The sequence below is a fragment of the Thermobia domestica genome, chromosome 8, assembly GCF_964235325.1.
Source record: "Thermobia domestica chromosome 8, izTheDome1.hap1.1, whole genome shotgun sequence".
NCBI lineage: Eukaryota > Metazoa > Arthropoda > Insecta > Zygentoma > Lepismatidae > Thermobia > Thermobia domestica.
In genome coordinates, this window is record NC_137461.1 from 17,616,754 (window position 1) to 17,630,756 (window position 14,003).

At 36.7% G+C, this 14,003-nt stretch overlaps 2 protein-coding genes across 4 annotated transcripts in view; one reads left to right on the forward strand and one right to left on the reverse strand.

The window, feature by feature from the left end:
* LOC145692726 (sarcalumenin-like) overlaps positions 1 to 3,797 on the reverse strand; it is a 173,549-nt gene extending 169,752 nt beyond the window's left edge. For 2 of the 3 annotated variants that reach the window (XM_081768153.1, XM_081768151.1), the window contains exon 1: positions 3,667 to 3,797. The gene's annotated coding sequence lies outside the window, so the exon portion shown is untranslated. Of the gene's footprint in view, positions 1 to 3,662 lie in introns of all 3 variants that reach the window. The other variant, XM_081768152.1, reaches the window with a different exon arrangement.
* Positions 3,783 to 12,740, forward strand: LOC145692728 (mitochondrial import inner membrane translocase subunit Tim22). The gene is made up of 4 exons (XM_081768154.1): positions 3,783 to 4,117; positions 9,000 to 9,187; positions 10,030 to 10,102; positions 12,580 to 12,740. The coding sequence occupies exons 1-4, from the start codon at positions 3,910 to 3,912 to the stop codon at positions 12,660 to 12,662; spliced, it is 552 nt and encodes a 183-aa protein (XP_081624280.1). The 5' UTR covers positions 3,783 to 3,909; the 3' UTR covers positions 12,663 to 12,740.
* Positions 12,741 to 14,003: the final 1,263 nt, after the last annotated feature.

Sequence of the window (14,003 nt, forward strand, 5' to 3'; positions counted from 1 at the left end):
AGGTGATGAAAATCGACTGGAAGCCTTCGAAATGTGGGTGTGCAGAGGAATGGAAAGAATTAGTTGGGTCGAGCGGAAAACGAATGAGAGAGTGTTAGAAATTGTGGGTGAGAAAAAAACACTTTTAGATATTATTAGGAAGAGGAAGAGAAACTGGTTGGGACATTGCCTAAGAAGAGATTGTATCATGAGGGACGTCCTAGAGGGTATGGTGTCGGGAAAGAGAGAGAGGGGGCGAAGAAGACTACAATTAATTGATTATATTAAAACAGAAAGATCATACGCGAAGACGAAAAGGTTAGCGGAGGACCGTGGAGCATGGAAGCTTCTCAGCTGCGGCAAGTGACCTGTCAATAAAGGCAGAATACCTCTGATGATGATGAGCTTAAACGCTTGGAAGGACTTGGGTTTAGAAGTAAATTCAGAGAGAACTGAATACATGGAATACAGTAAATGATGGATACGTTCAAATATTAAATAATACTTTTGATAAAGTGAATACTTTCTAATATCTAGGATCAATATTAACAGACGAAAATCCTATTCACAAAGAAATTAAATGACGACTAAAAGCACGGGATTCGTGGCTATTATGCAATTCAAAACCTTTTTTCATCGCGAATTCTGTCGAGGAATTGGGAAGGTTCTAGATTACTGGTCCTCCTGTATTTTTCATAAATAGAAGTATTTGCTTACCTGATGCATGCTCCTTTTTCCTTATTCTTGCGATGATGATGTTTCTTTAGTTGCTGTGGACACTATTTATTATAAATTATATTAACCGTTTTCACAAGTCATTACGTGTTTCAAATAACAATATGTTAGTTTTTTGGGTTAGAGGGTTTTGCGACATATGTGTACAGAAATGTTTATTGTTGTCGGGGGGTTAGAGGGGGCTTGCTCTCTTATAGTTTGGAGAAGTTTGTAACTTTTTGTAAAATAATAATACTTTAGGTTATGGTTTGTGTTGTTGGGGGGGGGGGGGGTTAGGGACATGCGGGTCAGTGGTATAGGTGATCTGGAAGATCCGAAAAAGTGTATTATTTTCTTCTGGTCATCTAATAATACAGTTTCTCTGCTTTTCTGGGTCATCTATATCAGTGACTCGAATCCAGAGAAGGGGGACCAGTAATCTAGAACCTTGCCGAGGAATCTGAAGCTTAAAATATATAAAACGACAGTCATGCCTGTTGTGCTGTATGGCTGCGAAACATGGCCGCTTACTCTGAGGGAAGAACATAGACTGGAAGTGTTTGAGAACAAAATCCTAAAACGAATATTCGGACCCAAGAGAAACGGGAATGGAGAATGGCGGAAAGAACATAACGAGGAACTATATAATTTATATCCTTTACCAAACACTGTTAGGGTCATCAAGTCTAGGAGGCTAAGGTGGGCAAGTCATGTAGCCAGAATGGAAGAAAGTAGTAAAGCTTTCAAAGTCTTAACTGGAAGTCCAATCGGGAAACGACCATTAGGAAGACCTAGGCACAGATGGGAGAATAATATTAAGATGGATCTCGCAGAAATGTGAATAGAAAGTAGAAACTTGATCCAGTTGGCTAAGGATAGAAGTCAGTGGAGAGCTTTTGTGAACGCGGATATGAACCTCCGGGTTCAATAGGCCATAGAGTTAGTTAGTTAGGCAGCTTAACTCACATGTGGAGAGAATAATCGGAGACCAATAGTGGATTCAGACGTATTAAGTCAGTGTTGAGCGTTTGATACTCTGTGCCGATACGATTCACCAACTAGGTTAGATATCAAGAAATCCCTTCAAAAAATAAATAAAATTAAAAATTAAAAAAAAATAAAATAAAATAAAAGACCTATAGGTTGTGTCTTATTAAAGCAAGTAATAAATTACACATATTACAAAAGTCAAAATATTACCAATAGTGCACCAACAGAATACTGTACCAATAGTGAAGCAGGGTATTATAGCTAATCTTTTTATATTTTGTGCCCCACTTTGGAGTGTTTGTTCTTAACTGAGCCAATACAGCAGAAGGAAGGGGCCCTATTCGTACTCACTGTTACTTTAATACCAATCATACGTTACCCAAGTAAATTGTAGGGCGTACTGTATTGCAGGTCTTTTCTTATGACAAAGTGAATTAATTTACTTTATAGTATCTTAATATAAATTTCTTGATATCCTCTACCTATACTTAATTGTAAATATAAATTGACATCGTAAGACACTCCTTTTTATTATCTGAAATATTAGATTTTAACCTAAAATTTCCATTATTGCATTGATCTATTCTTAACGAACACCATATTAGCTGTTTTTGCTTACGCTATGTTACTTATTAAGTATTAGTATTGGTAATGGTTAGTATTTGGCACACAACATATTGGAAGATTTACAGGTAAAAATCAATACTTGACACGAAAACACATAAACCCATAGCAGAACATGCCGCGATCTGCGATGTGATCGCAGAAAATTTTCCACGCCTGTGCAGAAAAATTGCCAGAGGAGAAAAAAATAGCCAACAGAAAAGTATAAAAACTTTCCTGCTATGTGTAGATGTCTTAAATGGCCGGATTACTCGCATAAATATTGTTTGAACTGTTTTTTGCGTCGCGTAAAGTGTATTTTTAAGAATCATAAGTGTTTCATCTGCAAAAATTTTTTGCAGAATTCCTACACTTACAAAAGCTCATCGCAGAAAGAAAAAGGAAGTTCTGCCATCGGACTTATAAAAAACAAATTTCTGCAAGCTTATAAAAAAAAAACAAATGTATACTCACCATCGCTGACGCGCCTGCTCCCTTCGAACACCCCTGCGCATGCCCACCAGCACCGCCCTGCCCTTACTCGGTTAGACGGCATTCGTGCTTTTTAGTACCCACCTATCACAGGTTGGTTTGCGTTTTTCATTGTGGTTTTTATACCATACATCGGGAAGACGTATTTATACGCAAATCATAGAAGAATTGTAATGTTTCCTCCAATGGTAATGACCCCTTGAATTCTATCTATGCCAAATGAAATATATTTCATGTCGCCCAGCGCAAAGCTTTCAGGAGACAATAACAAGGAAATTAGTGTAAGAATTATATTTTTTCAACAATTATTTCAAGTGGTGAGCCAAAGTAAACCTGCACGTTAGTATTAATGTTAATATTTCTTTGTATTCATATCTTTAACAAGTTAATATGTAAAACCTAGATTAGATGCCGGAAGAACTGCTACATCATGGTTCTTCACGTTTTCCTGTGCGAAAGAGAAACGAATAGAAAAACATAATCTATGTGGAACCGGCTTAAAGTATACTTTGTATGGGTTAATTTTGAAATATAAATATTCTTAAGTACTCGTTATCTATGCAAAACAAACTTACCGGTACATTTTTAAATTCACATATCTGCACCAAGAAACCAACACATTTTATGTACCACTAGAGTAAAATTACTATGATAAATATCTTCCAGTTATATTATATTTATTCCTGTATAAAATAATGAATTTAAAACTTATTAAACGTTATAACATTGGAACACTTTATGGCAGAATTTGGTGTGGTGACATTTTCCAAATTCCTAAAAATTAGCAGCACAAAAAATATTATTTATACAATGATAAATATCACACAAATTAACGCATATTTACTTAATATATATCTGTAAACATAACAGCTTAATTTACATACTTACGTTTAGTAAATCATTCACTTTAATCCGACACGTAATTACTCCTTTGCCTCAACCGCCTAGTTGTGATATACAAATACTTCGTTCGACGATTAGACAATTGACAAACGAATTATTACAGATAAGTACACAGACGTATTTTGCCAAAAACAAAAGACAGTATCTACCCCGTATGCAGAAAGTTCTTTATGCGTGTGTTACGTGAAAATATTATGTTTTAAGTTGTGTAGCTTTTAGTATAAAATCATGGAAAACCAAAATGAAAGTCCGCAGTTCACAAATGACGAATTAGATCACCTTGCAAAATATTTTATTGGGAATAACCACCGATTTAGGGAAAATATTATCATTCCGAGAGTAGTGGGGCCGATTAAAATTAAAACCGACCAGGAAAAAATGGTTGAAGCAGCATTTGAAAGTTGTCCTTTTAAAACTCTGATGAGTTGTGTCATAGGTAAGAGAAATTAAAAAGATGATGAGAGAGTAGTTTCTGCGAGTAACTAACACTTTCCGTTTGTAAATGTGCCTTGTACTGAAATAAGGTTGGTTTGATACGTTGTAATATTTGTGCTTCGTTCAGGTCAAGTTTAGGAACACCATTTACCAATTAATTCACCAATTTCCTTCTTATTGTCCTGCAAGACATTTCTGAATTCTTTGACGATTTGCGTATAAATAGAACGCCCATATATATATATATATATAGTATAATAACTACATGCATTAAACATAAACCAACCTGTACTAGGTGGTCGTTAAAAAGGCACGAATGCTATGTAACCGAGTCAGAGTAGGACGAAGCTAATCCACTTGTGCGCGAATGCGTCCGAAGGGAGCAGGCGCTCAGAGATGGTGGGTATACGAGTAAGCAAAAGGTAGCATAATCAAGTGATTTTTCGCAGTGACACGAGTTCCTATAGCGCTTCCAATGGTTTCACACTCGTAACGAAATATTTGTAAACACAAAATACACCTCTAATACTTACTATTCGATTCTACCGCGTGCAGGAATCTGTTCATTAACATGTCTTTCCTTCCACAGTACTGAATTTTACAAAATATACTGTGCCTGAACTTGACCAGCACCGTGCAAAGGTTAAAACTCACGATAATTATGCATTTGATATTCATATTTTTCTCCGACCTACAAAGAAAATCTAGCAAGAATTTCATTGTGTTTATCCTATACCTATTGACCTCTCTGATGAACACAATCTTAACGGATATACTTACATGTCGAGTGGGGAGAATTTCGTGCTACAGTGGAATTTAGAGCTATGTCGGCGGTAGTTCACTACCGGAAAGGACACCCCTACCGAATTGATCTAAATGGATTACCCACACAAAGAGTGTTCTGGGAGCACTTCTCCAGTAGCCAAGTTGGTGGAAATCATAGTGATTGGTACGGCAACTTGGTCATTAGTCTGAGGCGTGGTTAGAGCGGCTTTAACGGCTAGAATACTGCGAGGTGGAAGGCAACGGGAAACCACCACTCTATTTTTCCCTGTTTGCTGACAGCATAAAGAGAACATTTGTAAAGTGATCTTTTCCAGGTCAAAATAGAGTGCCGGAGGTAAAATATGCCCCCATTCGAATCTCCGGGAGAGGGATGGCTTGGGAAGGACTTCTTGTACGAGAAAGAAACAAGCTAGAGAAAGAAAGAGAAGGAAGAGCAAAAGGTTAAGCATGTTACAGGCAGCAAAGTAAGAAAATCTTTTTTTAAAAAAATCTAGATGGAACAAAGTAATCTACATGTGGTAGGAGTTTGTGAAGTTAGATGAGAAGATAATGGGATGTTGAAAAGAGAAGGATATAGAATCTTTTATTTAGGTAATGGAAAGAATGGTCACAATTCTGTAGAAATAATTCTTGGTAAGCGCTTAAATATGAAGGTAGTAAAAGTAGAATTTGTTGATGATAGAAAATATTTCAGTTTAACGTACCACGGTTATACCCTTTACGCTGAGAAAGACTATGATAGGGGAATGAATGATGATGAAAAAATTGGTGGAATGATAAAGTGGGAGGAAACTGGAGTACCCCGAAGAGCCCTACGTACCAGCGGTAAGCGCTCTATCACTGTGCTAGCGTGCCCTATATTGATGATAGAGTTATGATGTTAACATTTAAAGGGGAAAAGAAGGATCTAGTGGTGATACGGAAGTACTTCGAATTAAGAGACGACCAAAATTGACCACTGCAGGCTGTGATCTAACATCAAACGACATCTTTCTGTTAGGTTTGTTAGCTCTATGATAGTAAATAAATAACCATTTGAACATTGATACCATTTGGCACATTTTATTAAGATTAAGAGTCTTCATCCATTATCACGACTCACTTATCTGCTTTCGATTTCGAGCCATTTTGAAAATCGGCATTTATTTTCGCGTTTCTAAACAGCTGAAAACGGAAAGCTACTAGGTGACTTGAGATAACGGTACCTCACGCAAAATAATATTGTCTAGGGCGCTCTTGTTCTATATTTCAATTATCTTTTATCGATTTGAAGGTATCACATAATTACTGTAAAATTAGCGGTATTTTAATTTCGCCGGGATGAAGACTCTTAAGTAACACTTAGGGATGTACTGATACTTTTGGACACTTTTCTTATATATTATCAGGAATTTTCAGAATAATGAAATGATCAATATTGTAATAGGGTATATTAAATATAAGGCCAAAATTTGACATACAAAGACAAAAAGCGGAATTTTATATTAAGTTCCACACAGAAAAATGTATTTTCTCTAAATTTAATCCAGCTCATATAAAATGAACTAAGAAGCAGCAAATACTTATATAGTGTAAACTTAATTCTAAGAGTCAGTGATTAATATTTAGAGTGATAAAGTACTTTGATAGTTACATTGCATTTACTAGTCTCTATCACATAGTCTACATATAGTGACGGCGATTGGAAGTCAAAAGTGGGGAGAGGAAGACATGCTCTGAATATGTGTATATCAAGGTTAGATTTCCTGATTGTTTCTAACACTGATTGACGAAGGGTTGTATAATTAATAAGATACTACTTTTTCAGTTAGAATACCATATACCGTGTTTCATATTTTATTAAGGTTCGTGTAAAGGGACAAGTTTTGCCGATAGATGTCACTACAGTCTTCGTATCTCTCCCAGGTATTTGTTACCTTTCACGAAAATTTACAATTTCTTTTATAAATTTTAACCTAGAGACTTCAAAGTTTTAGAGAAGGAACTTCATAACCTATTAAAGGGAACAATCCATGCCGATTTTTTATTTAGAATTTTCTGCATTGTTGAAACAGTTCTATTGTTAAAGGTTTGGATATCCATTTCAACAATGAAGAAAATTCTAAATAAAAAATCGCACGATTTATTGCCTTCGATAGATTATGAAGTTCCTTTTCTAAAAATTTGAAGTCTGTAGGTTGAAATTTGTAAGAAAAATCGTGAATTTTCGTAAAAGATAAAAAATACATGGGAGAGATACGAAAACTGTAGTGCCATCTATCGGCAAAACTTGTCCCTTTAAACCAACCTTCAGTAAATTGACAACAACAACATAAGGAGGTACTAGCCCTTTGTACTCTTAAACAACAAAGATCTAAGAAGAGATTTGATTCCTTGCTCGTAAACATCTTAAAATTCTGTCTGGAAAATTGTGTGATTTGGCCAGTGGCCTCCGGTCACTATTTGGTACCAAAATATTTACCATCCTCTTAGGTATTGATCAGCACCAATGTGATCTTTGTATTACTTGCCGTTCCCAGGATATTGGCCAAAAAAGTTCCTATTTCGGGAGTTTTAAGAAGCCATATCTCGGGAACCGTACGTCATAGATAGATGATATTGGTGTTGATCAATACCTAAGAGGATGGTGAACATTTTGGTACCAAATGTAAGCTAAGTTGAAAACGATAAAACTGTTTATTAACTTTAGAACTAATTGTTTTTAACCAGTAAGTAGGAAAAAATAATGACAAAGTGGGTTTCTTCCATAGTGTTTTCTTCTGAGTCAAAACCTCTGTCTCGTTTGGAATTCAAATGACGGGTCTGCTATCCTGACAATGGGCGCCCGAAGCCTGACCATGGGCATATTTTTCAATGAAGTAGTCTGTAATTAAATCCCAAGAGATTCCCTTTGTCCAAATGTAACTTTGTTCTTTTGTTTCTAATACATGACTCAAGACACATTCCGTTCTACTGGTGATGAAGTTTTTAAAAATGAAATGAAATTTTGAGTTTTACGTCCCACGGTTATGCCGGTTAGGCTAAAGGAGACGGTGATAATGAGTAATGAATGAAATGGTGGAATGAAGAAAGTGGGAGGAAACGGGAGAACCCCGAGAAAACCCATGCACACGGTGTTTGTCCACCACAAAGTTCACTTGGCGGGAGCAGGGTTTGAACCCGAGATCCCTAGCACCAGAGGTGAACGCTCTACCACTGAGCCACCGCGGCCCCTGAAGTTTTTAATAACGTTGACCTTTAAGTTCTGTTTGGTTATATTTAGATGTATTGATAAGCCAGAAATTGCAGAATTCTGAACTTTCGCGTCTTATTTGTTCTTTTATTCTAGTGCGTATATTCATCTTTGCCATTCCAATGTAAGAACTGTCACATTGACCAATGATCTGGTCGCTTTTGGTGCGAGCAGTTCCGGATTCGAATCCCACTCGGTCGAAAAAGTGTAAAAGTTTTTTTCATACCAGCCACCCTGAGTGAGCTTTTGCGTAGGTTTCTGTCATTCATCCTCATGCGTGACGGGGTAACATGGCCATCGATGCCGAAAAGCTCAGAAATCTAATTCCTAATCCTAAATGACCTAGGATGCGCGACCAAGGAACCCCATATACTAGAAAAGAACGGTCAGTTTCTGAGCTACCGCAGTCCCCACTAAAATAAGTGAAATATTTGGCTCGTTGATTACGTCTGTAAAAGTTTTCCTATAGGGTTTCAGTAATGTCTATTAACAATTACTGTAATTTGTTTTCCATGCTTACTTCGTTTCGTGTGTCAGCTAAATGTATTTATTAGGCTATATCAGGGTCGTGCCGTGGGGGCGCGAGCGGGGTGACGGCCCCGGGCGCCGAAGTAAAGGGGGCGAAAAATTCGGAAGGAAAAAAGACAGGAAAAATTGCTTGGAATATATGTAGGGGGCGCCGTCGTATACTCTCGCCCCGGGCGCTGATTTTCCATGGCACGGCCCTGGGCTATATAAAGGCAGAAGTGAATATTTTATGTCAATGTCAATAGCGATCAAAACAACCACATTCATTCCATTTTACAAACTTTATTCATATTTTCCGCTATACTACAAGACTTATATGTTGTTTGTTTCCCCATAGGTTATGGTTTGGGTGGTGCCATTGGTCTTTTCTCAGCGAGTGTAAATCCGACGATCACAGGACCTGATGCAGCTCAACAAACAGCTCGCGAAGTGCTACGGGATATGAAGAACACTACCTTGAGTTATGCAAAGAACTTTGCAATTGTGGGCGCCATGTTTTCGGCTGTGGAATGTGTAATTGAATCGGTAAGTTTTAGAATATTTTACTTATTACTTCTATTTTAATGTAGTTCATATTCTGACCCTACTCTGTGATATTGCTTAAAAGAATGTAGCATGCTTAAATATGAGAATTTGTACCGCTGATGGAGTCAGTAATTGTCGGCTGACTGTTGGTAAGTAATGCCTCCATGATTGTAACTTTTTGTGTGTGTGTGAGCAAATTTTCAAAATGTTTCCATACCTGGTAGCTACATTTGTCCTGTATGTACTTGTTTCATTTGTTCCAAAATGTCATTGATGTGCCGATAACTGAGGAAGATAGTGACCAACATGGAAATGATGTGAAGCAGCGACCTGTCATTGAATTCTTGACAGCTGTAGGTTGCGAGCTTTTCTAAATTCATCTCTGAATGACAGCTGGTTACGATGACGGCTCGTTGAGACGGTGGACCAGGGAGTTGAAAAAAAGCAAATCCAGCTGCTATCTCTGCTGGTCTGCACAAGCAACTCCGTACTGGGCGACCCCTCACCGCATCAGATGAGCAGCATCGAAGTCGTGTCTTACAAATTTAACCATTTTCACAATTTTTATGTCATTTTGGCATGTTTTCTAGGGCATTTTATAGGTCATATATCTATATTTTTTTAGGTCATGAACTTCCGTTCCCTAAATCTTATAAAATTTAAAATGTGTTCTTTACGTTGCTTTAGTACAAAGAATTAAATCCTAATTATCATTATTATTTTTTTTATTGCAAAGTATTTTGCAACTCATTTTCAATTTATAGTGTAAGTCAAAAGAGAATTCCGAAAATTAAGATAATTATTTAGCTTGTGTTATAATAAGCCTAATTATTTTATTTCAGCACCGAGGCAAAAGTGACTGGAAGAATGGTACCTATGCTGGAGGTGTCACCGGTGGAATAATCGGACTAAGAGGTAGGGTTGGAAATTTATTATTTGTTTACTATTTATTATTTATATATCCTTTTAAAATTAAAATTAAAGTTAGCTCACTGTAATGATTTCATCTGTTCAGTTCTTCCAGTTGGATTAGTGCAAAAATGTAAGTAATAAAATAAAAATAAATACAAGGCGCATCAAGAAAGTAACTTTCCCAAAGGCCTTGAACAGAAACAAAACATAATTGATTGGAAGCGTTTATTGTGCCAGATACAGGGTGTGTTTAGCTATTTTTGAACATATTCACCACCGGAATTGAGACATTTGTCATACCATGGGACCAACTTGTCTGTACCTGTGTCGTAGAACTCGGCCACCTAAGATTGGAACCACTGTTTGACAACCTCCTCCGTCGTTCTGAAAATGCTAATGCTGACCTGACAGGAATCTCTTGAGGTGTAAGAACAGATGGTAATCACTCGGGCTATATGATGGATGATCCAAAATGTCCCAGCCGAACTGTTGCAGGAGATCTGTTATCTTGCTGCAAATTGTCTACACCAGCAACGCACCATCGTCATGCTTATGATGTTTGGTCCATAGACCTAGCACAGCTGGTGACGGATTTCAATCGTCGCTATGTCCTGTGCATTCAAAAACTTCATCACTGCTCGCACTTCACACGAGGCGGGAGCAGGAATAGGAACGTCCATCCTCAACCACTGCTACGACACTTCTGAGAGCACTAGGGAAGTTCTGCTGGCGCATGCTCCATGCTAGGACCTTACTTTCTCACGTGCATGCAGTCGCTTTGCGCAACGTACGGTTTCCTAGCTATGTGACGCGTGGAAAAGTTACTTTCTGAATGCCCTCGTATAAAAGCTTAGGAGTAATACATCATATACATACAGCCACAGCAAGTTTAGTTCGAATAGTTAAAAAAGAGATGGGGTAATAGTAAACTACTTTATAGTGATATTTATATAATTTCATGTATGCGCAACCTTGAATGCATCATTTTACGTGAATTAATGTAAAAATCCATTTAAAATCATCGTAATTTTCTACTTTGTTCAAATTAATTTACATAACATATTGAAATGAACTAATTACTTATATTTCTTTAAGGATTGTTTTTTTTTTTTTTTTTTTTTTCGTTAATTGAGGTAAAATCGAAAAGCTTAGAACTATCATAATTTTCAGTTTCCACTTAACATTAATTCTCTTACTTTGCCACATTTAAGTGAAAAAACACTATTTTTCTTACGTTTATTAACAATGTTTTAAATATTGTTGACATCTGGTTATTTTAAACTAGGAACATTAGCGTTCGAAGGTGGAAAATTTTCGAAAAAGTCAACTGAGATCTATATATTGAGATATCGGGATGAATCGTGAAAAACTTAAAATGGCTAGCAGAGATATTTGAACGTAATGCCTCTGACTGCAAAGCGATAACGTTAATGGTGCACTTATGCTCGTTTGAAAATTAGGGTCGATATGTATACTTTCCGTTCTGAAGAAATTGTGTATCTAATTATGGATTTGTGTGTACTTCATTCAATGTTGGTTCAATTCTTGTGAGCCCTTACGCAAATAGTTCTTGAAATTTACAATAAACTACAGCAAATATTGAGTTATTCTATCGTAAGTGTATTTTTTTAGTCTCAATATTTAAAAAAAAAAAAAAAAAAAAAAAGGTTATAGTATTTAACCCTCGCACTACCAACGGGGTGGTACTTTGTGCCCACCACAGTGTTTCTTGTAATTACTCTTTTAATTATTTCTTTAAAATTGTAAAATAACAAAATATTGCTCAACATGTTTAGCTAAACCGTATACCTTACCATGATGCAAATTGAACGTTAATATGTGTCATAAATTTGCTATTTTACTCCCCCGTTGGTAGATATGACTGGCATTTAATAGTGTCACTTCTAGATGACAGTATCATAGCTGTATGCCACCTTTTCTGAATTTGGCTATTTGCCTTATCCCTTGTACTGTTCACCTGTCACTCTAGTTTTTTTTTTTTTTTTTTTTTTTTTGTGAGTTTCTAATTTGTTTTTTTTAGCGAGATACATTTAATCTTAACAGGTGGGTACAAAATACCCCCCTTTGTACTCCGCGTTACAAAAAAATACGTATGTAGTGCGAGGGTTAAAGCCAATTGCCACCAATGTTAGTACAGATTGCCTGTGGGAATCGTTATTTTTTTAAATTACTATTTGCAATAAATATACTATTTTATGAATTCAAGTAAAAGTAACCAGGATGTAGCAGTTGTTTAAAGGATATAGTATGAATTGCTTAGAGTTTAGCTGAGATTAAGATTCAACTGAATATTCATACCTCTCAGTTGCTGTCAAATTCAGAATTCATGTCTATTCATGAAACTATGTTGTAAAGTATTTTCAGTGTAACATTCTCTTCTTTCATGTATAGCATGGTTTTCAGGCTCGTCGAGTGTTATTATTTCATACTAGCTGCTTTATTTTTTGTTTTTGTTCCAGCTGGAGTCAAAGCAGGAATATTTGGCGCACTTGGGTTTGCAGCGTTTTCTACGTTAATTGATTATTATATGAGGCCACATTAGACATTGAGTATTTTTAATGTAAATAATTAGTTAGAATTATGTCTCATATATTTATTAAAAGTATTTTGTACAAAGCAATATTTGTTTGTTCAAGATATCCCTGCAGTCTACCTAGAACTTTCAATGGAAGTCTTGCGACTTTTTTTTTCTCTCTCTCTCTCTTTTAAATATATTTTTGATACTTTTGAATGCTAAATAATTATCGAAAATTAACAAAATGTGGCCTCATTTTTTAATTTCGTTCTCAGATTGAAATGCATCTCTCGAGTACGAGGCCAGATCAATAAACACAATTTATGTAGAAGCAAGTAATGGATAACACATCAAGAGTATATACACAAAAGAAAGACTGCTATTGAAACTACTACTTAACATAGCCGCCAAGACTCTCAACACCTTGTTTTCAATATAGTACAAATTTGAAAATACCTTGTACTTAGGGGGGGGGGGGTCAGTGGTAGAGCCCTTACCTCTGGTGCGTGGGATCCTGGTTCGATCCCCGGCCATCGTGTCCGTGTTTTCACAGGGTACTCCCGTTTCCTTCCTCATTCGTCTTCCTTAGCCTAAAGGGCATAAACGTAGGACGTTAAACTGAAAGATTTCATTCTTGCTCTCAACCGATGACTTCGTCATCGGAATTGAAGCGTTGGCCACTCAAGAATTTCTTCATTGGCTGAAAAAGATTATAGTCTGAAGCTGCCAGATCAGAAATGTACAATGTTAGCAGATAAATTTCGTCAGTCATTACTAATTGCCTCTTCAATGGCTGTTATACTCTGCTCGTTTTTTGCTGTTGGACACCGGACACATGATGATTTCCGATTCCTTCCCACGTTTTAGATCGTAGATTTTAACCGTTTAATGAAGTGTGTGTGAAAAAATAAAATGACAGGATAAGACAGATGTAGAAGAAGCAGCGATCAGGTAAAATCTCAAGAATTTCAAGATGAAAATCAGCGGTTTGGATAATTGCACAGATTTGTTTCGAAACGCAAAAGCTTGTCCTGACTTCATCCGTCTGTGTAAACCAAGTTTCTCGAAGGAATTTCTGGTTGTTATGGAATACTGCTATGAAGGCAACGATTCAGCAGGTAGGTGCATTAAAACTACAAAATTAACTCCGCATTTTATCAGCAATATATCCTCACACCAATTTATACATAAGATCTGCCCCATTTGTATGGAAATGCAGTAAATCAAGTCTGTGTGCATATGGATAAGGCCTCATCACATACATTGTTCTACACAGATTTCTGCAACAGATGGCGACAGACACCGGCATCCAGGACATACCAGTGAAGTCACCTGATGCCATCCTTAGATTTTTGCGGGTTTGGCTTA

Excerpts from the sequence above, each read along its gene's own strand:
- LOC145692728 (XM_081768154.1), top strand. The coding sequence starts at position 3,910 with ATGGAAAACCAAAATGAAAGTCCGCAGTTCACAAATGACGAATTAGAT. Across the intron at positions 9,188-10,029 it reads TGGAATGTGTAATTGAATCG|CACCGAGGCAAAAGTGACTG; the intron begins GTAAGTTTTAGA and ends ATTTTATTTCAG. Across the intron at positions 10,103-12,579 it reads TGGAATAATCGGACTAAGAG|CTGGAGTCAAAGCAGGAATA; the intron begins GTAGGGTTGGAA and ends TTTTTGTTCCAG.